Below are 26,613 nucleotides of genomic sequence, written 5' to 3'. Positions count from 1 at the left end.
CTCTTAAATTAAATGTAATTGTAAAAGAGGGGTTTGTTTAGGCTACAGACTATGTGGAAATGTTGCAATTAGATATCTAGGAAATGTTCTAGTGCAGACTGCAATATAGGGTCTTCATTAGTTAATGGACTTTGTAACTTATAGAAAGCCTGGCCAGAAATGCATCTGGAAAGCTTATGTGGTTCTGTATTTGTATTTTATATATCATCGCTATACTTCATGGAACTTCTTGTATAAGTAATGTTTCTGTTGCCAAAACAAATCCTTTTAGTGGTGCTCCCATTAATGCCAAATACTTCTTCTATTCTGCTGTAGAAACCATTGCTCAGGGTCCAGTATTTACAACTCATCTTGTTGACAGAACTACTGCTGCTCAAGTGACCCCAGTGTTGATTTCCTTTGGTAGAAATATAAAACTCCAGAAACTGCGTGCTGTGCTTTATTCCTATTCCTTTAGAATTTCTATATACACTGACTAACTTACAGTTTTATAGTTAAGTAAACAAAAGATAAATATCATACGAGTAATGTTACAATAGATTGGATATTTACAGTAGAGTAGTTAAGTTGTTTTCAGATAACGGTATGTACACAAACAACTAAACAAGTAGTTAACATAAACATCCCCCTTTCTTTGGGTTTTGACAAAAATAAGAAACTGACAAATTGATACAACATAAAATAAGGAACAAGTAGGATACATTGTAAACATTAAAATATAAAAACAATAAATTATTCGCCCTTCATCTTTTCTTGCAGATGAGCTGATCTTCTTGGCAATTTAGGCATGTCGCAAATAGGATGATAGCTTGTTTGTTCATCATTAACGCTGGTTTCCCTCAATTTACTAGTTTCTTCCATTTCTGGTATTGCCGATGAATCCTGTGGAGTTGGACGGATATGAATTCTATTTCTTCTATAAATTCCTCCTTCTTTTCCTTCAATTATATAGGATCGGTTTCCTTGTGCATGGCTAATGAGCCCTTTTTCCCAACCCTTCTTGTCTGGATTTTGATAATATACAGGTTGCCCCTCGTTTAATGGCGTCATATCTCTTGCAGTTTTATCATAATATTTCTTTATGGATTCTCTCCGGGTTTCCCTTTTTTGAGAAACTGGATTGTCATTGTTCATAATTTCAGGAATTATCGATCGTAATTTACGTCCAAACATCATCTGAGCTGGACTTAAGTTAGAGTCTTGACGTGGTGTATTTCTCAGCTCTAGTAACGCCAAATATTGATCTTTACCATCTGCATGCGTCTTCTTCATCATATTTTTTACTATTTTAACTGCCGCTTCAGCCTTCCATTTCCTTGAGGATGTCCCGGAGATGACATCCTGTGCTCTATACCCCACTCTTTAACAAAAACTTTAAACTGAAACGAGCTGAATTGTGGTCCTCCATCGGACACTAATTGGGTAGGAATACCGTATCTAGCAAACATCTTCTTGATTATCGCTATCACATGATTTGAAGTTGTTGACGTTAGAAACTCTACTTCAGTGAATGAGGAATAATAATCAACAATGACTAGATAATTTCTTCCAACAATCTCAAACAAATCTAATCCAATTTTATTCCAGGGTCTGCCTCCGTCATCAACATCCATCAACGATTCCTTCTGGTTTCGAGGTTTATACTGCTGGCAAATGTCACATGAATTGACCATTTGCTTTATTTCTTTCGACATCCCTGGCCAGAATATTGCATCTCTTGCTCGTCGCATCATGCTATCGTAACCAAGATGAGCTACATGAAGTTTCGTTTTGATGGAATTTCGTAGTTTACTAGGAATCAGTATACGAGTTCCCTTAAGAATGATGCCGTCTTGGTAACTCATGGAATCTCTAAAATCGAAGTAAGGCTTTAATACTTCCGGAATTTTGTCTTTGCGATCAGGCCATCCTTCCTTGATTACAGACAATAATTCTTGCAGCTCTTCGTCGTTTGTGGTGGCGTCTCTTACTTCCTTTAAAATTGAATCGGGGTAATTTTTCAGTGAATCTATCATCCTTACCAATGTGTCTCTATTTTCCTCTTTGGGGCAGGCCCTGCTAAGGGTATCGGCTAACAATAGGCTTTTTCCGCTTTTGTACTGATATTCGACGTCGTACCGGTTCAACCTCATCATTAAAACTTGTAAACGCATTGGAGCTTGACTTAATGGCTTTTCGAGGATTGAAGAAAGAGGCTTATGGTCATTATGAACAATAACACGTCGCCCAAAAGTATACTGGTCAAATCGCTCTAAACCAAAAACCACAGCAAGAACTTCTTTTTCAATCTGAGCCCAGTTACGTTCGTTTCCAGCTAAGGTCCTTGAAGCGTATTCTATTGGACGTCCTTCCTGCATAATGACTGCTCCAATACCATCCTTGCTGCTGTCAACCTGCAATACAAGCTCCTTACTTTGATCAAAATAAGCTAGAACTGGTGTACAGGTGACCTTTTCTTTGATCACTGAGAAAGCGCGAGTGCACTCATCATTCCATTCAAACTTTGAGTTCTTTCTTGTCAGCTTTCGGATAGGTTCTAAATCATCAGCCAGATTGGGTAAAAAAACTTGATAGATATTGCACCATTCCACAAAACCTCCGAATTCCTGAAATATCGGTAGGGGCAGGCATTTCTTTAATGGCCTTTACCTTATTTTCATCAACCGTCACACCGAATGATGTTAAACGATGTCCCATGAACGCGATTTCCTTTTTTCTATAAACAGATTTCTCTTCATTTAGTTTGATCTTTTTTTCTTGACAACGCTTCTGTAGTGACTGAAGATTTTGTTCGTGATCACGCATTGCGTCGTGTTCCTCATTTCCAAAACCAACGACCACAATATCATCAGCTACACAGTATACACCCCGAAGCCCCTCCAATGCCTCATTTAATTTTCGCTGAAATATTTCACTGCTCACCTTCAGCCCGAAAGGTAGACGAGCCCATCGATATCTACCAAAGGGGGTAATCATTGTTAACTTGCTGGATTCTTCATCCAGTCGTATATGCCAAAAAGCCTCTTGAACATCCAGTTTGCTAAATATCTTGGCATGTTTTAGACTTGGCAGTATATCCTCCAAAATTGGTAATTTGTAATATTCCCTTTTAAGAGCTTTGTTGAGAGGCTGAGGATCGATACATATTCTTAACTTTCCATTTGTTTTTTGAACGACTGCCATTTGACTAACCCAGTCAGTTGGTTCAGTCTGCGGAATTAAAACTCCTCTTTTCACAAGAGAGTGTAACTCTTTTTGAACCTTTGATTTTAATGCAATGGGTAAACGTCGGCACGGTAATATTCTTGCTGGTAATGTAGAATCTACATTAAGTTTAACCTCTCCAAGGTCACCAAGGTCACTCATCTCATGGTCTATGTCAATTTTTGATACAAATGCTTTACCATTGACAAACACGAATCCCATCTCTTGACATGTCTTTGACCCAAGTAAACACATTAGGTCATTTGAAACCACAATGAAGGTTACACTTCTAATTTCATCATTTTTGGGGTTCTTCACATTCAATGTCGTCTCGCCAATGGGCGAAAGCTTGGATTTATTCCACATGGCGAGTTTCACAGACGTTGGTCGCACTTGATCCCTTTTGACATACCTTTGACATATTGCATTCACGTCAGCACCCGTATCCAAATGAAATCTAACCTCGGCATCGTTTACAATTAGTAATGCAGTTAATCTATTTGAATTTTTCATTGCAACCGGTGCCATCCACATGTAATGATCGTAGCCTTCATCTGCCTCTTCGTTCTTCTCTTTAACAATTTTAACTGTTTTCTTACACACAACCTTGAAATGGTTTCTTCCTTTACATGCTTCACAGACTTTTCCCCATGCTGGGCATTTTGATTTTTCAAATTCATGCTTATACCCACAAAATCGACACTTCACGGCATACCTGTCCATATTTTTTGAGTCCGTAAAATCCTTATTAAAGGAACCATCTGTAGTTTTGGTTCTCCAATTGTTCACCTTATTAACATTCTCAGAACCAACTTCGCACATCTCTTTAGCACAATTAACGGTTGCTTCATAAGCCAAACATATCTCGACAGCTTTTTCTAAATTTAAGTTTCTTCCTCGAAGTAGCAGCTCCTGTAGTTTCCCTGTCACTGAAAACACAATTTTATCCCTTATCATTCGCTCTTTTTCTTGAAAATTACATTTATCGGCCTGAACCTTGAGTTCTATCAAAAATGAATTAAATGGCTGTTTGTATGTAATTTTCCAAAACCTGAAGGACTGTAACACTTCACTGGTACGAGGACAACAATACTCTTCTAATCTCCTAATTACATCATCAGGATTATCTTTCTGCTCCTCTGTTTCAAAATTAAACTGGTCATATATTTCTACCATTTGTGGTCCTGCGCAATGGAGTATAATTGCAACCTTCGTTTTCTTGGGTTTAGAACTAGCTCCGCTTGCTGTCATATAGATGTCCACTTGTCTCCTCCATTTTTTGAAAGTATCAGCAAGATTATCATCAAAGGGGTCTAGTGGTGGAGGCAAACGAAACACAGATTCAGCCATTTTCTTCAGGAAAACACGTTTTGTAGCAATAGTCTTCTTTCTTCTTTTTTTTCTTTTGGATTCTTTAAATAACCGCTGCCACCATGTTGATTTCCTTTGGTAGAAATATAAAACTCCAGAAACTGCGTGCTGTGCTTTATTCCTATTCCTTTAGAATTTCTATATACACTGACTAACTTATTTACAGTTTCATAGTTAAGTAAACAAAAGATAAATATCATACGAGTAATGTTACAATAGATTGGATATTTACAGTAGAGTAGTTAAGTTGTTTTCAGATAACGGTATGTACACAAACAACTAAACAAGTAGTTAACATAAACACCCAGTATTTGACTTTACAACTAAAGGTCAGACACAAGCATGTGCTTTCTTCTTTCCTCTTGACTACTCATGAAGACCTTAATTCTTGAATGGAACAAAACTTTAACGGACTTCAGTACTTATCAGCTACATTATTATGATTATTCTATACTGTGAAGCCATTTTAGGTGTGATGCATTCGTAGCAGAATCTCTTAAATTCAATGGTCAGTGTAAAGTACAGTGTTAAGTTTAGGTTGGAAACTTATGTGGAAGAGATTTTAGCAGTTAGCAATCTTGAAAATGTATAGGTGCATGATGTGACATTTTGTCTTTGATACTTAACTGACCATACCTCAAAATGTCTACTAAATTAAAGAGCAACTGTATATGTATTTTATATATTTCTCACTACTATGCTTCATTGAAATCTATCTTTTACTCTTAACCACTCCAGTACCTTTTGACCCTTACTCATCATGAGTAAATAGTGTGTTTATGTCCAAAAATATCCTTCTAGCTGCTGTCATATTAATGTCATATTCTCCATCTGTTCCACTATAGAACCAATTGCTCCTGCTTTTGACCTTACAAATCCTACAGTGATCAGAACCTCTCTTGCTCCAACGACATCAGAAATTTACATTCCAACTGAAGGTCAGACACAGTCGTCTTATTTCTTTGTGCCACTGACTAGTCATGATGACCATAAATTCTGAGTTTCTGTGTCTTTACTTCATCTTGAATAAACAATCTTTCTGCTGCCAAAAGATCCTTTAAGTAGTGCTCCCATTAATGTAATATATGCCCTCTGTTCTGCTATAGAAATGGCCCCAGGTCCAGTGTTTACAACTCGTCCTGTTGACAGAACTACTGCTGCTCAAATGATTTCTGAATTCAACCTTACATCTAAAGGTCAGACGCAAGAACGTGCTTTCTTTATGCCACATGACTAGTCATGATGACCTTAATTACTGAGTAACACCAAAACTAAACAGACTCAACTACTTATCATCTTTATTAGTGTCATATTATTATTCTTTGCTATGCTACCATTCCAGATGTGGTGAAGTTTTAGATAAATCTCTTAAATTAAATGTAATTGTAAAAGCAATTTGATGTCTAGGAACTGTTCTAGTGCAGACTGCAATACATGGTCTTCATTACTTAATGGACTTTGTAACTTATAGAAAGCCTGGCCAGAAATGCATCTGGCAAGTTTAGGTGCTTCTGTGTTTGTGATTTATATATCATCACTTTACTTCATTGATCATAGTTAACAAACAATATTTCTGTTGTCAAAAATGTCCTTCTAGTGGTGTTCCCATTAATACCAAATACTGCCTCTATTCTGCTGTAGAAACGATTGCTCAGGGTCCAGTGTTTACAACTCATCCTGTTGACAGAACTACTGCTGCTCAAGTGACCCCAGAATTCGACCTTACAACTAAAGGTCAGACACAAGCACGTGCTTTCTTCTTTCCTCTTGACTACTCATGAAGACCTTAATTCCTGAATGGAACCAAACATTAACAACCTTCAGTACTTATCAGCTACATTATTATGATTATTTTATACTGTGAAGCCATTTTAGGTGTGATGCATTCGTAGAAGAATCTCTTACATTCAATGGTCAGTGTACAGTGTTAAGTTTAGGTTGGAAACGTATGTGGAAGAGATTTTAGCAGTTAGGTATTTTGAAAATATATAGGTGCAGGCTGTGATATTTTATCTTTGATACTTAACTGCCTTATCAAGAAGTTTAACCCTCAAAGAGTCTACTAAATTAAAGAGCAACTGTATATGTATTTTATATATTTCTCACTACTATGCTTCATTGAAATCTATTTTTTACTCCTAACCACTCCCGTGCCTTTTGACCCGTACTCATCATGAGTAAATAGTGTGTTTGTGTCCAAAGATATCCTTCTAGCAGCTGTTCTATTAATGTTGTATTATCCTTCTGTTCCACTATAGAACCAATTGCTCCGGCTCTTGACATTACAAATCCTACAGTGATCAGAACCTCCCTTGCTCCAACCACATCAAAAATTGACATTTCAACTGAAGGTCAGACAAAGTTGTCTTATTACTTTGTGCCACTGACTATACTCTGTTTTTTTTCATCGGTGGTGTTTGCGTATGGTAACACACGTCCTGGGCTTTAGATCGTTACGCTATGTGTAAGTTTTAGGTAAATAATAGGATATCTGGGAGTACATTTGCAACTGAAAAGTGTTTTAATAATTTGCTGTATGTGAATTACACCGTTAATTTTCGAAATAGGATATTGTTATTATTATTGAATGTAAGCTGAATGTAACTATCTAAAGACCGGGATGCAGTGTTACCATACGCAAACAGCAAAGGCGGGTGGACAGATGGAAAAAAACGAGTATAGTCATGATGATCATCAATACTGAGTTTCTGTGTCTATACTTCACCTTGAATAAACAATATTTCTGCTGCTAAAAGATCCTTTAAGTAGTGCTGCCATTAATGTAATATATGCCCTCTGTTCTGGTATAGAAATGGCCCCAAGTCCAGTATTTACAACTCATCTTGTTGACAGAACTACTGCTGCTCAAATGGTCTCAGAATTCAACCTTACAACTAAAGGTCAGACACAAGAACGTGCTTTCTTTATGCCACATGACTAGTCATGATGACCTTAATTACTGAGTAACACCAAAACTAAACAGACTGTATTACTTATCATATTTATTAGTGTCATATTATTATTCTTTGCTATGCTACCATTCCAGATGTGGTGAAGTTTTAGATAAATCTCTAGAATTAAATGTAATTGTAAAAGAGGGGTTTCTTTAGGCTACAGACTACGTGGAATTGTTGCAACTAGATATCTAGGAAATGTTCTGGTGCAGGCTACAATATAGGGTCTTCATTAGTTAATGGACTTTGTAACTTATAGAAAGCCTGGCTAGAATTGCATCTAGCAAGTTTAGGTGCTTCTGTGTTTGTATTTTATTTATCATCGCAATACTTCATTGAATTTCTTGGATAAGTAATATTTAAGTTACCAAAACAAATCCTTTTAGTGGTGCTCCCATTAATGCCAAATACTGCCTCTATTCTGCTGTAGAAACAATTGCTCAGGGTCCAGTGTTTACAACTCGTCCTTTTGACAGACCTACTGCTGCTCAAGTGACCCCAGAATTCGACCTTACAACTAAAGGTCAGATACAAGCATGTGCTTTCTTCTTTCCTCTTGACTACTCATGAAGACCTTAATTCTTGAATGGAACCAAACGTTAACAGCCTTCAGCACTTATCAGCTACATTATTATTATTATTTTATACTGTGAAGCCATTTTAGGTGTGATGCATTCGTAGAAGAATCTCTTACATTCAATGGTCAGTGTAAAGTACAGTGTTAAGTTTAGGTTGGAAACGTATGTGGAAGAGGTCCTAGCAGTTAGGTATCTTGAAAATATATAGGTGCAGGCTGTGATATTTTATCTTTGATACTTAACTGCCTTATCAAGAAGTTCAACCCTCAAAGAGTCTACTAAATTAAAGAGCAACTGTATATGTATTTTATATATTTCTCACTACTATGCTTCATTGAAATCTATCTTTTACTCTTAACCACTCCAGTGCCTTTTGACCCGTACTCATCATGAGTAAATAGTGTGTTTGTGTCCAAAGACATCCTTCTAGCAGCTGTCCTATTAATGTTGTATTATCCTTCTGTTCCACTATAGAACCAATTGCTCCTGCTCTTGACATTACAAATCCTACAGTGATCAGAACCTCTCTTACTCCAACGACATCAAAAATTGACATTCCAACTGAAGGTCAGACACAGTTGCCTTATTTCTTTATGCCACTGACTAGTCATGATGACCATAAATACTGAGTAAAACTGGAATTTAACAAATTTCTACACTTATCATTGTCATAATCAACTACATTACGTATTATGGTTTTGCTACTAAGCAAACACTCCTATTACCAGCCACCTCATTAAAGCTATTTACTCGTTATATTCCACTATAGAACCAGTTGCTCCAGCACCTGACTTTATAACAATTGTCAGAACTACTCCTGCTCAAATGACTCCAGGAATCAACGTTACAACTGGAGGTCTGACACAAGCATCGATTTTTCTTAATGCCACAGATTAAACACAAGTGAAATGTCATTCTTAACTCCTTCATTATCTTTGCACAGTCATTCATCATGAGCGAATCATGTCTCTGTGGACCAAAAAATTCACTTAGTTGATATCTCATGAATGACTTATACTCCTTCTCTTCTGCCATAGAAACCATTGCTCCGACTCCAAGCGTTACAGCTCCGACCATTGTCGAAACTACTACTCCAACAACGCCAGGCATCAACTTTTCAAGTAAAGGTCAGTGATAAAAATCTTTTTACTTTATGGTGCTTACCAGTTCATGATGACCATATATGTAAGTGTTACATTAGAAATAGAAATGTATATAAACATTCTGTAGAGTAATGTGTGTATCAAGGAATCAGACCATAGGCCAAGGAGGTCATGCAGGAAAGATTGTCCAAAAACCCCAGTGTGTGTGAGCACCTGGAATCAGCAGTATATATCTATGTCGGACATGAACATCACTAAGAATGGATGGGGTTATACCAACTGACGTTTGCTATGCAAACCAAAAGTACAACTTGGTGACTCGTTGGTAAATAACGACGGAGTCACTAACATATATACAGCAGAGTTACACCTCACCTTAATGGAATTCATAACTTATCAGCTACATTATTGCATATGATTATTTTTTGCTATGATATCATTTTAGCCAAAGCTCTGAAATTGATTGTTAAGTTCAGAATTAGGTTAGGTTAGGAACAATATGGGATTGTTGTCAGCAGTTAGTTATATATTCAAGCACAGGCTATAATATGGGCATAACTTGAGGTGTTATTATATATATATATTAATTTTTATCTCATTCATGTGCTTTATTGAAACCCAATTTCCATTCTTTACCACTCCAGTATCTTTTGAAAGCAGTTATCTCATCAATACCATATAACATCTTTTCCACTACAGAATCAACTACTCCACCTCCCATGCCTACAACCCGTGCTCCAACGACTTCGAAAATCGACACTTCGACTACTACAGGTCAGGTGTAAGAATTTCTTGTTTATTCTTATATAGCGATCGATCCTTATTTGCATGTAGACAGGTCGGGATTATGTGAAATAGACGAGAGGGTCTATTTAGATCCTTATTGTCTGCATTATTCCTATTCTTCTCGTCCTCATTCCTTTCCGAACAATAGATTCTGATGTTTGTGTTTCTGTAGGTCTCAAACAATTATAACAATCAGGGAACTGTCTTCATGTTTGTATCCTATAGGTCCTATCCTAAGTCCTTTTTCTTTCAGGAAGGTACTCTTTCTTTACGACAGGGAACCGTATGTGTTGTGTAGTCAATGTGGGCATCTATGTAGATACCTTGATGTTAATTACGATAAGCAAAACAGAATACAAAACCATTTTTTTTCCTCCGCGGGTCGATTCACTCCCTCAGAATTCGTCTCGAACAGAAGCATCCAGTTTGAATTTAAGATAACTTTTTTTTAAAGACCATTTAACATTTTTTTGGTCCTTCGCCTGTTTTTAATATCCATCCGTTTGTCATTATTCTCATGCCCTATCGTGTATTTTTCGTTTTTGTTGACAAACGCGAGACTACCAAACGAATTTGGAAGTGAGGGATCTGAAGTGAGGTCCTGATAAAACTTCCTCTACATCGATCTTTCATTTCGAAGTCACTTTCGTTATGAAAAGAAGACTAAAATGATTCGCTGAAGCTCAGTGACACTTAATGTCATCCGAGAACTTGAAATCGCATTTTGCTTTTGGAGTGAACAGCACACAAGGCACCGTAGCTTAAATGAACGTTTGTTTACTTTGTGATCTCAGCTTCCATTGCTTCCATGTCACAATCAGCACTTGTAAAGTTTCAGGATTTGCTTGATTGAAATAAAACCTGCATCTGTGTTTGTTTTGTATGGTTGTGTTTTTCATTGCTTTTTTTGGGGGGTGGGGGTGTTGGGAGGGGGTTAAACATAAACACCTATATAACTCGTACTACGCTTCAGTGTGCGTGTGTGTGTGTGTGTGTGCGTGCTCGGTTGCGTAACTTATAAATACATACAGAAACATATTCCCCAACCTATTTTACAATCAAATTGGTTACTGTGAATCTTTTATTTGGACTGTTTTACGATGCCATTATTATCTGCGATAGTGACCATAATTATTCAATCATAAAGCAGCATTTAAAAGATGGAGATAAAAACTGTAAGCCCCATACACAAACTAAAGGGAAAATATAGCAGATAAGAAAAGCTGTTATCTTTTTCCTCGCATATCATGGAAGCTTCAGGCTAGTTTGAAGAGGACATTGAGTTCCCAACACATCGGCAACAGAGCGGGAATGAGCGTGAAGCCAGGCTCAAGTTTCTGGAACTACTGGAAGCACCGGAGACTCGCACTATGACTGACAGCGTCTTCTGTGCATTATCTCCGAAATCGGACGCTCCCTTCGGTAAGAAATGTTGGAATGTTATAACCACTAGCATTATAACCTTTTGGAATATCTGTTCCGTGGATTTCGTCAAGAAACTTTGGCGATTCTGACATGGTTTAAGCCAAGTAACATCTTCGGAACAATTTTAACAGAGCGGTTCATAAATTCTAACACGAGAAAGACCCTACTTATTCGAGAATGGTGGCATGGTAATATTTAAAGTAATAATGATAACTTTCCATCCTTCGAAAGGCTCCACTTCTCTAACTCTGTTTTTTCTTGACAGATACAAGGAAAAGATTCCTACTCTGGCATCAAGGCTAGTTCTCCTTCGTGGGTAGCAGCATACCTTTGCGGTGGATAGCAGCTTACCTTTGGGGACAACAGTGTATAATCTGGGATATCACTCTGCATAGTGGGATAGCAGACTTTCTTTTGGGATAGAAATATACCTTCAGGGAAGGTTAGTCTGTGCACGGCCTCCTGTAAGGTTTGGGCTTCCCTGGTCCAGAGCACGGAGGAAAACTCGTGTTGATTGAGGATGCAGAAAAAAAACTCCATTACGCAGTTGCAGTTCGTTGCAAGCACGAAAACTGCATGTTGGCGATGGAAAAAATAGCAAAATGTTAGATTCTGTAAATGGGCGCAGGAAAAATGAGTTCCTGGGGTCATCTACATTTTTTTTACCAATAATAATAATAATAAACCAGCAGTTTTGATTTATCCTAATCGACTACAACGTTGCACCAGATTTCGAATAGGCCTAGGCAAAGTAGCAATATCCAATGTGAAAAGAACACCGGCGAGAGAGAGAGAGAGAGAGAGAGAGAGAGAGAGAGAGAGAGAGAGAGAGAGAGAGAGAGAGAGATAAATCAACACATCTCCACTTGAAAAAATGTGAGTGGGATGAGATAATTTTAGACAGAAAGAGAGAGAGAGAGAGAAACAGACAGGGAGAGAGAGTGAGAGGATAAATCTCTTTTAAAACCTCTCCATTGATAAAAAAAAAAAAAAGGTGTGAATGAGTGGGAGCGAAATAATTTTAGACCTATTTTGAGTGAAAAGATAAAAATCACTCTTAAAGCACCTCTCCACTGATGAAAACGAATGGGAGTGAGTGTGACGAAATGACTATAGTAGACCATTTTAGACCTAGGAAGAGACGCAAGCAGACGGCAAGAGAGAGAAAGAGAGAGGGGGGACTCCCGCTCAAGATCTAGTGAGTGCACAAGATGGCAAGGATTCCCGCCGAGCCCTTTTCACTCGGCTGCTTGTGGCGAGGCAATGGTGCTGTCAGGGTGTCACTGATGTGGAAGGGGGGGAGGGGGCGCGTCACTTCGGAGCATGGAGCCTTCAGGTGGTGGAACCTGCTCCCTCTCACCTGGAAATGATATATAGAACTTGTGATTACAGGTCATGGCTCCGTATGTGTCTGTGTGCGTCAGAGTAAGTTCGTGAATTTACCAAGGAAATGCACCTTTACCATGACATCTCATATATTCTGTTTGCTTGCATGTGTAAGTAAGAGAGAGAGGGGGATATGGAGAAAAAGAGAGAGAGAGAGAGATTGAGAAAGTCGTTTATGTCCCATGGAAATTGTACTTTACCGTGGAATACTTTTTCGCATCTAATGTGTACTTTTAATTCCATCCGGCTACAATCGTGAGAGAGAGAGAGAGAGCTCTGCGATTCTACCCTGTACAATATGAATTTTACCATAAAACACTTTTTCTCATATACCTACTATTTGTTTCTTAACCTGATTACGAAAACTGTGTCTATACGCTACATGAGTACGCATCGATACATATATTCATGCATATTGAATCATAGTTATACGAATATATATTAAAGCAATAAACGTATATTCTATTCACGTGTATAATCCGAAACGTGTGGGATATATTTACCGGAAAGTCATGAGAGTACTTAACGCCTTACGTAGATCATTATTTCTAGGGAAGGGTTAGAAAGTTCTCCTCTCTCTCTCTCTCGCTCTCTCTCTCTCTCTCTCTCTCTCTCTCTCTCTCTCTCTCTCTCTCAAATAAAAAAACTAAAAGAAAAAGTAGTAAACTAAAGTGGGGTGAAATTTCATATATATATATATATATATATATATATATATATATATATATATATTATATATATATATATATATATATATATATATATATATATGTGTGTGTGTGTGTGTGTGTGTGTGTGTGTGTGTGTGTGTGTGTATCCATCCACGGACCGAAACGAATTTCCTGATCGAATACTTCATAAAAAGAAAAAAAATAGACAGAAATTCTGCTCCAGGAAATAACTAAGAAATTGCCCTCTGAATAAAACCAGCGTGGGTTCCAGCCACGAGTTCCGGAGTTGGGAGTGAGTGGGACCAAAATAATTCTAGACCTACATCGAGAGAGAGAGAGAGAGACCAGAATATGAGATTTATTGACGACAGAACTTTTTAGGATGGAAATGGAGAGAGCCTTTATAATCGTTGTCACCCGTGAGAAAAGTGACATAAGGAGATGTGGGTGTCACTTATGTGTTTCTCAAAATGTCAATTGGCACTAGGGATGATACCTCGTTTATTGGCGCCAAGAAGAAGATGGCTGGGCACCTCTTGACGAAGGTGGTTTGCACCAAATTTTCGCTCGTCTCCTCTCACGCTTACGAAAACGTTGCTTAATTTGATGAAATGAAAATCACCGTTTAGTTTTGCTCCGGAATTGCGAAAATATACAATGAGCATTTAAACCTCCTATATGATAGGTACAGCAATAGGCCTAAGTTCATATTATCCTTGCTGTAGCCACGAAAAATTCTCTCCCATGGTTATAACCGTATTGCTATAAACAGCGTTTATAAAATATAAAAAAGAATAATCTTTGGGAGACGAAAATGGAATGGAAAGTCTAAAACATAAAACCTTGGAGATTGAAAATATCTCTTCAATTTCCGTGACATTTCCACTTGATATGTTCCGTTAAAAAGGCTCCAGCTGACAAAAGCTTTCCTTTTATAACTTTAAAAAATTTCCAGTTAGAATTTTTTTTTCTTTTTTAGAGAATTGTGTTGAACAGTTCTTTCCAATATCATTACCGAGTAACTACCTCAGAAAATATATAGGAGTTACTAGAGACTCTATGGATAGTCGCCTTCCGTACTGTCCTCTTTCCCGAGGATAGGACAGGTTCTAGACCGTGGGATAGGCCTATAGTAGTCACCAGAGACTGTTGACTCTCCTTTTAAGGTTTACACGATTCTTATGTCATGACAAATATGAATAGCAAGCCTTTAGAGTTTCCCATATACAAGATTTCGTTTTCTTTCCCTCCTATGATAAATTATGGTTTTCTGTTTTATAGCTCCTCTGTAATACTAGACTTATTAATTAGCATAATTAATTTTTTCTATTTATTTACTCCTTTATTCGGTCATTGTCATACTGTAATGTCTGCCGTTTTACTTGTTCACAACAATAACTCTGAAATGGGGTCAACTTTCACACGTTATCAATAATTCAATTGTTTATAAAATGAATTAATCTAACGGTGCTTCTGTAGGAGGAGGGAAACTGTAGTAACTTTCTCAAAAGCTTACATTTCCATTGGTTTCCTTTGCTTTCACGGGCAAAATACATATACATGAAGCCTTCGTTAAACCAGGGAGGCGATATATTTGCCTAAATAAATATTCTGTCTCCAGAAATCTAATATCAATGGAGTTTGTACTTCGAAAGTAATTAGGAAAGGGAGTCATGTTTAATAATAAGCAATAGGCTTATTATTAAACATGACTCAGCCCATTGGTGATAGGCTGACTGACATGAATTATTCACGAGAGGTTGGGAAAGCCATATTTGCATAAATTTTTGGAGATAGTTTTTAATGAAGAGACTGAACGATTAGAAGATGAGAGCAGACTGTCGTTATTCTCCCCATTACAAGTTAGTCTTCGGTCTCAAAATAAATTGGATTTTATCTTATATTTTATGTATACTTTTGCGTCTTCCATCAATGCTGATTCCAATTATAGCATGAGCAATCGATTTCTCGATTGGTGATTCGTCATCAGAATTAACCGTGTCACACATTTTCCACCTTCTGTCACTGTATAAGGGTGATTTTTTTAGCAGTGTACCTTATCTTATACAAACATCAATGCACAGATCACCCTAGATCCATCAAATATTATTTATTGAGAGAATAACTTTTCGAAGATGTTCTTCGTTTTCTCATTACTTTGTACAGTTCGTAGAGCGTCAATATACCCTCTGTCACTGTGGTTCAGCTGCATTTGGATGCTCTCATCGATTGTTCTGGATGGAGAGGTGCACATGGTTCGAAAAAAAAAATAAAGATTGCGGAGGCGGAGAATTCTGGTAGACAGGGTGTGGCTGGAATGCATCCAGCAGCTTGTCGCCATCGACGAATGGTCGAAGAAGTCGACACGGCCGCCGTCTCATTTCCACAGCGTCTGCCGAAGTCGCAGCCACGCATCCGGACCAGTGGTCTCAGCAAGGTAAGGGGTCGAGGGCATCTCAAACAACAGACACTTATGTAATCTAAATAAGTCGCGATAAATCTTTTTCATGTTGTAAGATCATAATAATCAAATTTATAAATTGCGAAAAAGTTGTTTTTAATTTATTTAACTCAATTTCGTTCGGTGATTATGAATATTACACGTGACTGCATGATTTTTTGACACTCGAAAGATCAGCTGGGAACTGTGACACGACTGTCATGGCCGCCTAAACATTGCCAGTTTCAGTGGTTGAAGTGCGTGTTTCTTCCGAAACTAGAAAAATATAAGCAGGTAGGATTATTCTTACTGAGTGATTATCTTATTATAACTGCCAGGATGTAGATGTCGTTCAGTCCTGTTGCTCTGTAGCGAGGGAAGTAGTCTACAATGTAGAAAAGTATGATCACGCTATCGCCCTCGAAGGCTGGAATCGCCATTATTAAGTATTTTCGTGATAATTTCCTCATTCCATTATTTTAGTGAAGACTTTAGGGCGTACAGCCTTCCATATGACGGTATATTAAACGTGGGTGTTGATTAATGTACAAGATATGTATTGCTATCAATATGCTTAGGTGAGCAATTGGCCCATCGTACTAGGTAATACCTAACTAGTATATACCTATCCCTATTGATAGGTACCTAGATTAGTCTAAGCAATATTTTTTTAAGACACCAATGGTACGTAATTCTAAGATGGAATTCCACACCGAGACGTTGTTTATTAATTAATTTTTTTACTGAACAATATGGAAAAATTTGCTGGCTAAATGATGCAGTACAGGTGAACAGGGCCAGTTGCCGTTTTGTGGTTTTTCGTTTGATAACGCTGTCAGATAGTGAAGTCTGTCATCTCTCTGTGGCCTCACTGACTACGGCCACATCTTTCTTTGTGGGAAAAACACATTTTAGCTTTGATAATGATAAGAACTACCAAAAACAAATTATGTATAAATATATTTTTTTCTATTTAATCCTGAATAATAAAAGTTTAAAGTTTTATCAAAATTTGTAAAGTCGAATCAAATATCCGTCTCCTACCAATAGTCATCTTTTAACAATTACGTAGGCAAATTAAGCAGATGCAATTGCAATGTTAACACTAATGTTTAGTTGTTCACCGATACTGAGTGTGGTCAAGGCGGCAACGCTGGCGCCCGATTAGAAAATGATAGAAATTAAGAAATTTTTTTTTTTATCTAATATGAGTATGATTTTCCAAGTGAAAATTTTCTGTTAATATGATATGCATAATAATGTGAGGAATAGCTAATACTTCCTCATTCTGCATTCCATGTTTTTGGGAGTGGTTTATTCCAAAGAATACAGAAAAGGCTTCAAACAGTAACTCTGGTGCATGACCCAATATTATCGAATTGGTCAAATAGGCTTAAAGCCAGCCTGCAGGTAAGGTAACTTGATAAATTTCTTGAAAATGTCAGAAATTTACTGACTTTTGTTTATGTTAATTGCCTAGGGGCTGGCACTAAACTAAAAAAAAAAAAGAAAAATTTGGTAACTTTTTCAAGTTATTTCACCTGTACAGGCAGTCCCCGGTGGGGGTTCCGTCCCCGGGGGTGTGTCGTTAAGGAAAACCACCATTAACCGAAACTCAAGTGATTTATGGCACCAATAACGGTTATCGGTGCCATGTGCCCTTATCACCTTAGTGGCATAGTTGGTATGGTATTAGCGTGCCATCTCGGTGGTCGCGAGTTCGATTCTCGGGCATTCCACTGAGGAGTGAGAGATGTGTATTTCTGGTGATAGAAGTTCACTCTCGATGTGGTTCGGAAGTCACATAAAGCCGTTGGTCCATTGCTGAATAACCACTGGTTCCGTGCAACGTAAAAACACCGTACAAACAAACAAATAAACATAAGCACCCTTATTGTGTGCCATAACCATCCTTATGGCGCCATAAGCACCCTTATGGCACTGATAATCGGAACTCGTCCTGTTATGGCGCCATAAATTGCCGATTTTATGGTGCTAGACAAGCACAATAAAACCGGAACGCCGATAACCTAGTCCACCAATAACCAGGGACTGCCTGTATCCCATCATATACACCCTTTTTGTTATTGCTCTGTTGAAAAATTTCATTAATAAACAATATTTGTGTGGATCCCTTCCTTAAAATTATCAAAAATCAAACAGTTTATTGAGATACATCAAATGGAGTGTAGCAGCATGCTGCTATTATCCCCAACAATAGCATATCTCTAGGTTGGTGTAGAACAATGAAACAGTTTAGCCAATTTCTCTTGAAACTGGGCCAGTCTGGCATAACAGTTGACAGGTATTGACAAAACATCCTTTAGTATTGAAGTTACTGTTGATACTACTGTTCATACATCTGTTTTATTTGGTATCAAAATCTGTGTAGATACTACAGTGTAGTAAAGTTAAGAAACAGCATAGTTTTTTTCCCTTCTGCTCTATCCTCCTATTGCAATTGATTCCCCACAGGTATCTGTGTCAAAAATGAAACTTCCATATGTAAGAGTTACTTTGAGAGAGGATGCCAGTAAGCTTAGGAAGATCGATGCACAGTACATAATATGTTTATTTAATGACTAATTGAAAAACGAGAGACATCCTGTAACAAAATTGTTGTGTGCAGCAATTCCCATGTACGTATATTGTGTATGCATGCGTATTATCATTGTAATATTAGAATTTGCATCCAATCACATCAAGTAAGAATGTTATCAAGTTATCTTGTTTTACTTTTCAGAGTTTTTGGAAAGGGAAAAGCTGTCTTGATGAGTGGAAGTGGAAGTGATAGTGATGATGATGCACCTGAATTGTCAGCAGCAACAATGGGAGCATTATTGGAATTTTTTAAAGAACAAGAAGAAAGAAATGACAAGCTAAGACAGATTGAAGAAGGAGAAATACCTGACAATTTTGATGAAGATTGGGTAAGCAAGGAAATGACAGATTGTGAATTGAATAACTTTTTTTCCACTTGTTACTTATTCAAGGATAAATAGTTGCTAAAACAATGTATGTCTTTGCTTGATTTTTCCCCATTGATTTTTCAAGATTTATTGTATCAGAGAAATCTCAGAAGAATTATAGTTAAAACCAAGGCAGGGTCCTCAAGAGTAGTGCAGATTAGGATATTATTCTACTGGTATTACAACATGTTAGATATTTAACAGCTTTTGTATAAACAGTCTGATTAAGTACATAAAAGGTTGCTTCAAATTTACCATTTTTATTTTTAATTGTAACATTATTTCATAGAAGCACAATACTTACCTTTCTATTTCGTGAACTTTTATGTATTTTTGACCCTGAAAAAGTATTTTCTGAAAATTGTATTTGAGTAATTTGGGTTGCCATATATTGGCCTAGACTTATTGACTTATGATTTTTGCAGCAATACTATTACTAGTTTTGGCTTAGGTTAACATATTCCAGTCTTTTACCTTTTGTCTCATATCCATTTAAAGACACCTTTCCCTCCATAGGTCTTGTCAGAAAATGTAGAATAGGAAACCATAATTGGAGTAGAAGGTCTTTTAGGGAATTATTGTAAGAATTATGTCTATCATCAACATATGGTTGAAATAATGAAACAAAATTGATTGAAAGAGGATCTAAAAAATAAAGTAAATGAGTGAATAAATGGGAATAAATATTTTGTACATATTTAAGCAAACAAAAGTGTGCATGAGGAAAAATGTGTCATATGCTGATGCAGTCTCCCTGTTTTTAGATCTGGGGAACTGTTTGTAAAATTAGTGCCATTCAAGAATGTGAGATTAAAAGGAATTATAAGGATCATTCTTTTTAATTTTGATTGCAAATGGACCATCCTTGTTCAGAGGTATCTTGTTTTAATCATCTTCTTTATAGGAGAGTTTTCTAGTCTGAGATTTATTAATTGTCCTAATTTTTTCATCCTAGAACCTGAGTCAATTTTGGTATTCCGAAGAAACTGCAAATGCATTGGCCAGAGAGTGCCTGAGAGCTGTAGGACCAAATGGAACAGTGGCTTGCATATCATCCCCAACATTGTATCGATGCCTCAAAGATATGGACCATAACCTTACATGTAAGTCTATATCTTAATTTACAGTTTAGATGCTTTCATTGATAAGAAAAACTACAGTACTGACTGTAGAACAGAAAGTATATCTGCAGAATTCTGGAATATTGTCCTTTTAAAAAATACTTACCCTTTACTTTACTGCTGCAGCTGACAAAATTGAAGTTTTTTCCTTGTGGATAAACCTGTTTGTTCCAGCAAAAATACAGGCCTCTATTTTTATGTCGGTATACAGATTACCTTAAGCAAAAGTTGGGCTGTTCATTGAAGCTTATTTATAAGGTAATTAACTACTTTCATGGGATTTGAATGAGACTAACTTGACTGATGATGTATCTCTTTCTTCAGCCACACCGCGATCAACACATATGCTCTGCATGATTATGAAAAGGAAGCTGTTATGATGATCTTAACCTCTTTGGATCTTTATTGATGATTTGGCTAATGCTTTGATTTATGTTATGATTTTTGTAAGAATTATGGTGTCTGAACTTTCTTTATGAAAGGTAGAACAGCGTAGGTGTTCAAGTCATGAGCATGTGTGGAAGAGTTATGTCACTGTTGAACTTGGCCCTTTCTTCTAGCTGTTTTTGTACATGTCAAAGAGGAAGACGCTGAAGAAGACCCAGTTGGTGTTCCTCTGAGAGGGATATTCTGTTATTTGTTCCTTCAGGCCCTCAACAACAATACCTTTTTGTAACCCAACCGGAGCAACCAGTTAAGCTTTGACAAATCATTATTGGTTACTGGTTTTCCTTTGAGAAGCTCATTCTTCTTAGATAGTTTCACCTGAGCTCACTGTAGTTGGTTTGCAGAGGCACAGGATAATTATATTTATTCATTTAATACTCTCCACCACCAACCCTAATTCCCCTCTGGAGATGCTTATATTCTCATGCTCATCAAAAGATGGGCTGGGTGCATACCTGATCAATGCGTTTGTGTCGGGGATTTGGACCCAAGACAGTTCTCACTGGCATGTGAGCATGGTTGAAATAGTAGAGATTTTTAAACTGTAACCATTTCAGAATTAGTTATCTGGTCACTGCAAGGGTGGTGGCATATATCTAAAAGCAAAGTGGGCTGGCCTCACTCTCCCTCTGCCAGTCAGCAAGATAGGTGCACAGTAGCAGTTCACCATGCTGTCAACCTATCAGCCAGGTACATCCTGGGCCGTCAGAATGTAGTGAGTGGCAGAAGAGTTCGGTTAACAAGGGCAGGTTTTGGGGTCGAGTGGTCTCTACACTGTAGCAGAAAGGCTGTTCATCTCTTAAGCAAAAACTTGCTTTTATTTAATAGTAATTTTTCTTTTAGTGCACAGATGCAAATAAGAATTGGAAATTAAAGATTAATACAGCTGATAAAAGAGAAAAAGAAACTGTAATGCAAAGCTAGATACAAATAATTAAGACTTTTCTTTACTGAATTTCATCATCTATATGACATGCCCATTTATGTACAGTCAAACCTTGGTTTTCATACACCTCTCTTTCCGTACATTTCAGTTTTCGTAGACTTTTTTTTCTACAAAATTTTGTCTCGGTTTTCGGACACTCGGAAACCCTTTAAATTGTACTCTGTTAATATTTCTGGTGGTCTGAACGCATTAATTTTATTTATATTATTCCTTATGGGAATTATTGTTTTGGATTTTGCGAATACTTGAAACCACTCTTAAAAAAACACATAGAACTGCCTATTTTGATAGTTAAAATGCACAAAAAACAAAACAAAAAATGCCTGTACCTGAGTATTTTTACAGTTTTATCACAAAAATTTCATTTTTTCACGAAAATAATATGAAAATACAGTAATTTGTGAATATTTCTTAGTGAAAAATCTGCAACTAGGCGAGTCTGCGAATTGGATTTTGCGAATCTGGGATGTTTACTGTATATTGTAAGATAGACATAAGACTTTGGACTAATTATTATTAGTGTTGTAGTTGAACTGCCTAATTATTATATAATATAACTTGACTTGTAAGCATCTGAAGCTTTATGAGAAAACTTGAAATAAATATTATAGTACAAGCGAACAATTAGAAATCAAACAGTCATCTAGCCAATGCCAGCGTAAATATTTTTTACATTTTATGAAATTTTATGAATACTGACAGGTGTCCAAAAAATCATCATTCAGCATTTTCAAAATGATTTACCTCTTAAATTGTATTAAAGCATTTTGGATATTGAAGGAAAAGCTGTATTCATCTGTTTTTGTTCAAATCCGCTGCAAGTTTGATACAGTTGGGATAATAGGACTAGTGTTTGTTTAGTTGGATGCCACATTGGGTTGAATTTGAAATAATAGTCTTGCAGGTACAGTACCAGGTCAGTCTGGCATTCCAGAATTTGTACTGACAACTTGTGAAAGAAATTAGCGTATACTTCTTAGCCTTGTTTTGTTTTTTATCAGCCTTGACTGTTTAAACATATACTGTATAGTATAATCCATTCCTTAGGAAGTAAATGTCTCAGTTAGAGGTAACTGAAGTTTGTATCAATTATAGAATACTACTAATTATATGTGCAAAATCCTAATTCACTCTATTCATGTTTTTCAGTGAAAGTTTTTGAGTATGACACGAGGTTTGCTGTTTACAAGGAAGACTTTGTCTTGTATGATTTCAAGAGTCCGTTAGCAGTGCCCAAAGACATGAGAGAAAATTTTGACATCATCATAGCTGATCCACCATATCTAGCTGAAGACTGCCTAGCAAAAACTGCTGTTACAGTAAAATACATCATGAAATCTGATGCAAAGATAATACTGTGCACAGGATCCATAATGGAAGAACTAGCAGACAGATTATTAAGTGTGAAAAGGTGTCAGTTTGAGATTAAGCATGCAAATAGACTTAGCAATCCATTTTTATGCTATGCTAATTATGACCTGGATGAATATTGTAAAAGCTGATGCCACGTTGCAGAACAGTTTGTTAGATTCTTGGTTACAGTCATGTAAGAAACATGAGACAGTGAATAATACTTGATATGCAGCCGTAAAACCATGAAAAATGTTAGTGAAGTGTTCAGTTTGAAATGAACATACAGCATGAAATCGTAATTACAGTATTTGTCATGTAGTCCTTAAAGAAGTTACCATCTATGTGGACTTGTTTTTTTTATATTTTGTACTCTGTTTCACTGTGTATTTGTGTACCACCAGTTGCCCTGAATATGAAAGAATTAAGGAATATGGGAGAATTGTCCTAAAAGGGAAATAAAGTTTAAATCACAGTAATACGGTAATATAAATGCCAGTGTTGTGATCATTAAACAAAAGAAATTAAGCGAATAACTGCACATATACAATATGTTAGAAAATGAAGTATGGATCATGTGAAGACAGAATTATACATTGAGCAAAAGTTGTATAAAAATGAATTAAAATACTAAAGAAAAGCCATAAAACAACAGAGGAAAAAGATAGAAGTTAGAAAAATAATTTTAGTAGTTTATGATGCACTGGGAAAAGCACTCTTCCACCTTTTATGTTTTTAATGACTGCTTTTTTACATTAATGCAGTCAGTCTCTCTACTTATAGTACATATTTATAAAATTGTGCAGGAAGTGGCATTTGAGCCTTTTATACTGATAATATTTTCTATTTGGCTTGCGACATTTTCTGAAAACACTTTTAAGATTGTCGAAAGCATTTTCCATACTGAAAAGGCAGTTAGAATATAGAATACTGTACACTATACTGTTAATATTAAGATGAAGTATATTGACTATCTGAGCAAGTCATTTTTGTGCACTCATGCTGTGAGATACTTTCAAGGTAGAATTTCATTTCTAACTTTGCCCTAGTTTATTTTATTCCCTGAAACATGGATCAACCAGTACTGAAACTAAGAAAGTGAAGGTTTTGTGCAATATATAGGCTAAATATTAGTGGTATAGAACATATATAAGTTCATCATGTATACTGTCCTCAGTTTATTCAAAAATTGGAAACCAAAGTTCCAAAACTGTATACTGCTGTACTTTGATTTGTCAACCCAGAAGAATCTCAGTCTCCCATCATATTTTGACTATCTTAGAGTCAGATTCATAGGATTTCTTAGACTTTTTTTTTTTTTTTGCATAGAGCAAAATAGCTAAACTTTATTGCAATAACTACAAACTTATAAAAAGTATTGGTGTAGCTCTATTACCTGCAGTGCAGTTACTGTGGTTGTCACGATTGTGGGCTTCTTTCCTTTATCGGGGACTACAACCATGACTGTTAATTCTCTTGAGGTAAATTGAAGACCCTAGCACTGACATGTACCATTGCAAGGTGGATCTTCCCTAGGACATCTGTCATGTTCATACTGGATATTACAGCAGGAAGAACAAGTGTGGCAGGCTTCAGTCAGTGGGAATTAGTTGTAGAATCCTGCTAAGCAGGGAATTTTTACAGATATAGTTGTGATGGAGATTCTACCCCTACATAGGGCAGTCCTTAATTCTCACTGGGAAGGGCCTTTTGTCATATTGAAGAACAGTCCAGGCTTTACATAGTGAAATTTCTCATTTTAATATTGGCAAAGGTTGGTGTTTTGATTTGTAGTAGCCTTGCTCACCAAGATATAAGCCTCTGCCACAGATGTAAGCAAAATGAACAACCCCTCTCAGCAATTATTCACTCACCATTCGTGCCAAGGGAAGCAGTATTACAGGACATTGCACCTGCTTTTACCTCATCCTTAGTTTTCTACATGACAACTGGGATAGACACTTTGTAGGATTTCTTTTTTCAGTAGTTTCCTGTCGTGTCCGACTATCAGTTTTTTGAGTTTTAAGTGTACGTACAGTAGTTTGCTTTGAAAGTGCCCTGATTGATGAGGACAAAGGGAAGGAGCATCCACCGGGGCTGCTCATCCATTCTCCCTTGGAATGTATTAGTTCTAGATGCAAGATAGCAACGGAGATAAGTTAACTTTGTTGACAACAAAGGTAGCAATGTTATAAATATTCACTGCAATGTCACACAAAACTTTGTGGGGTACTAACAGTCAGTGCCCTATAGGAACACTTATTGACTGTTCTTCTTTCTCTAATCTTTAAATTTTTGTTTTGAGAGACAAGACCCCTTTCTCTTTTGTCATTGTCAGTGAACTTTTGAAACAGCAGTTAGAGCTATAGAATGATTCACTTGGTTTCTTATGGCTGCCTGTCCACAGCACAGTGGAACATGGAGATTGATCATCATCATTAGTCAGTTGATTGAATTTAACTACACCTGAAGGATGAAATCATTGATCGTATTGAGAGCAGTGGTCCCCTACGTTAGCTTTTGTCAGTGTCTCGGACTTCTTCATTATCTGGGAGAAGTCAGATTTTTATACAATTTTCAAGGACAATATTTCTGAATGTTATTAATGTGGAAGAAGTTTGCCTAATCAGGGCAAAACATTTTGAGAAGTTAGGCTTACTTTTATGCTTCTGATCATGTTGGTGATATCCTCATTGGTTGGAGTAGGAAATGCACATTGAAAGTCAGTTTCAGACTTATGTAAAATCATGGATAGGGCCATGACAAATTTAGTATCTCCAGGGCATAGACTTCTCCACTGCCTTCTCTTCTGATACCAGTGCTATCAAATTAAATAAATATTTGAATTTTAGAAAATAAGTATTTAGAGCACAAAGCAAATTCATAAATGTTGATGAACAAGACAGTGATGCTGATATTTTTCAAGTAAGTCATACAATTTCAAGTAAGTCGTACAATAATTCACTGTTGTGGCAAACAGCCAAGGATATCTTTTCAGAAAAAAACAGAAACTTGTTAGGAAAGCCTGAAGTTGCTAGGCATGTCAACTCTTGCTGAAGCTCATATTAAATGTATGCAATGGAATTGATGTATTCCATAAGTAAATTGCTGAAGATATCCAGCACCAAGATATTACACAAGGTAAAAGGTCGAAAAGAAATATGTAAGATTTCCATTTTACTCAGCTTTATAAAAACTTGTAACATTGAGGGTTCCAGATTGTTTTATAAAACTGGGCATAGACACCACAAAATAATATATCCCCAGACTGGTTTTTTGCCAAAGCTAGGCATCCAGAATATGTTGGTCAAAGAATGGAAAACCAGTACTGTCCGTGTGTTGTGGCTAAGAAGAGTACAATACATAATGCAGGCCAAAAAGATCTAACATGTTATTTATAGTAGGGAACTTGTGTACAATGTGGTGATGGTCACCCATCGCCAGATGAATTTGATATATACTAACATGAGAGGGAAATTCAGACAATAAAGTTCCTGAAAGAATTTCTTATAAACAAAATAGAGGGGACTGAGACAAGGATTGACTTGTACAAACATACTTTCATAATACAGGTATTTTTAAAAAACTGATAGAATCAAAGTATCAAGTAGATTTAATTCTACAAGTATTAACAGCAATATGTGAGAATCTCATAGATGAAACAACCCCTTAATCCTTGAGGGATAGCAGGTATGTTAAGTCAATATTTGTTCATATAAGAATATTAATCGTTATCTTTTATATCGGAATATTCCTGGCATCTGCTGGAAATGGTAACAAGGTGTTTACACTAAGACAGACTTTTTACTCTAAAACATGGTCAGGAAATTTATGATACTAGTATGATAAAGGTTATGAGCAG

The 26,613-nt window shown here is 36.7% G+C and overlaps 2 protein-coding genes across 3 annotated transcripts in view; both read left to right on the top strand.

Moving 5' to 3' along the window:
* Positions 1-15,774, top strand: part of LOC135220605 (mucin-2-like) — a 32,329-nt gene extending 16,555 nt beyond the window's left edge. Inside the window, exons 5-7 of the mRNA XM_064257901.1 lie at positions 9,145-9,234; positions 9,910-9,984; positions 15,645-15,774. Coding sequence (XP_064113971.1) covers positions 9,145-9,234; positions 9,910-9,984; positions 15,645-15,751 — 272 coding nt within the window. The 3' untranslated portion in view covers positions 15,752-15,774. The remainder of the gene's footprint in view (positions 1-9,144; positions 9,235-9,909; positions 9,985-15,644) is intronic.
* Positions 15,775-15,786: 12 nt separating this feature from the next.
* On the top strand, positions 15,787-23,790 carry LOC135195311 (EEF1A lysine methyltransferase 1-like). Of its 2 annotated transcripts, none has more exons than XM_064221580.1 (4): positions 15,787-15,915; positions 18,662-18,848; positions 19,843-19,990; positions 22,551-23,790. In XM_064221580.1, exons 2-4 carry the CDS (start codon positions 18,690-18,692, stop codon positions 22,901-22,903), a joined length of 660 nt encoding a protein of 219 aa, XP_064077650.1. In that variant the 5' UTR covers positions 15,787-15,915; positions 18,662-18,689; the 3' UTR covers positions 22,904-23,790. The 2 variants fall into 2 exon arrangements, with proteins under 2 accessions (XP_064077650.1, XP_064077644.1); XM_064221574.1 differs by lacking the exon at positions 15,787-15,915 and adding an exon at positions 15,994-16,212.
* The last annotated feature ends 2,823 nt before the right edge of the window (positions 23,791-26,613 follow it).

The sequence above is a fragment of the Macrobrachium nipponense genome, chromosome 20 (genome assembly GCF_015104395.2).
Source record: "Macrobrachium nipponense isolate FS-2020 chromosome 20, ASM1510439v2, whole genome shotgun sequence".
Classification (NCBI taxonomy): domain Eukaryota; kingdom Metazoa; phylum Arthropoda; class Malacostraca; order Decapoda; family Palaemonidae; genus Macrobrachium; species Macrobrachium nipponense.
The sequence above is the reverse complement of the archived record's forward strand: the minus strand, read 5'-3'. Positions and strand labels throughout refer to the sequence as shown.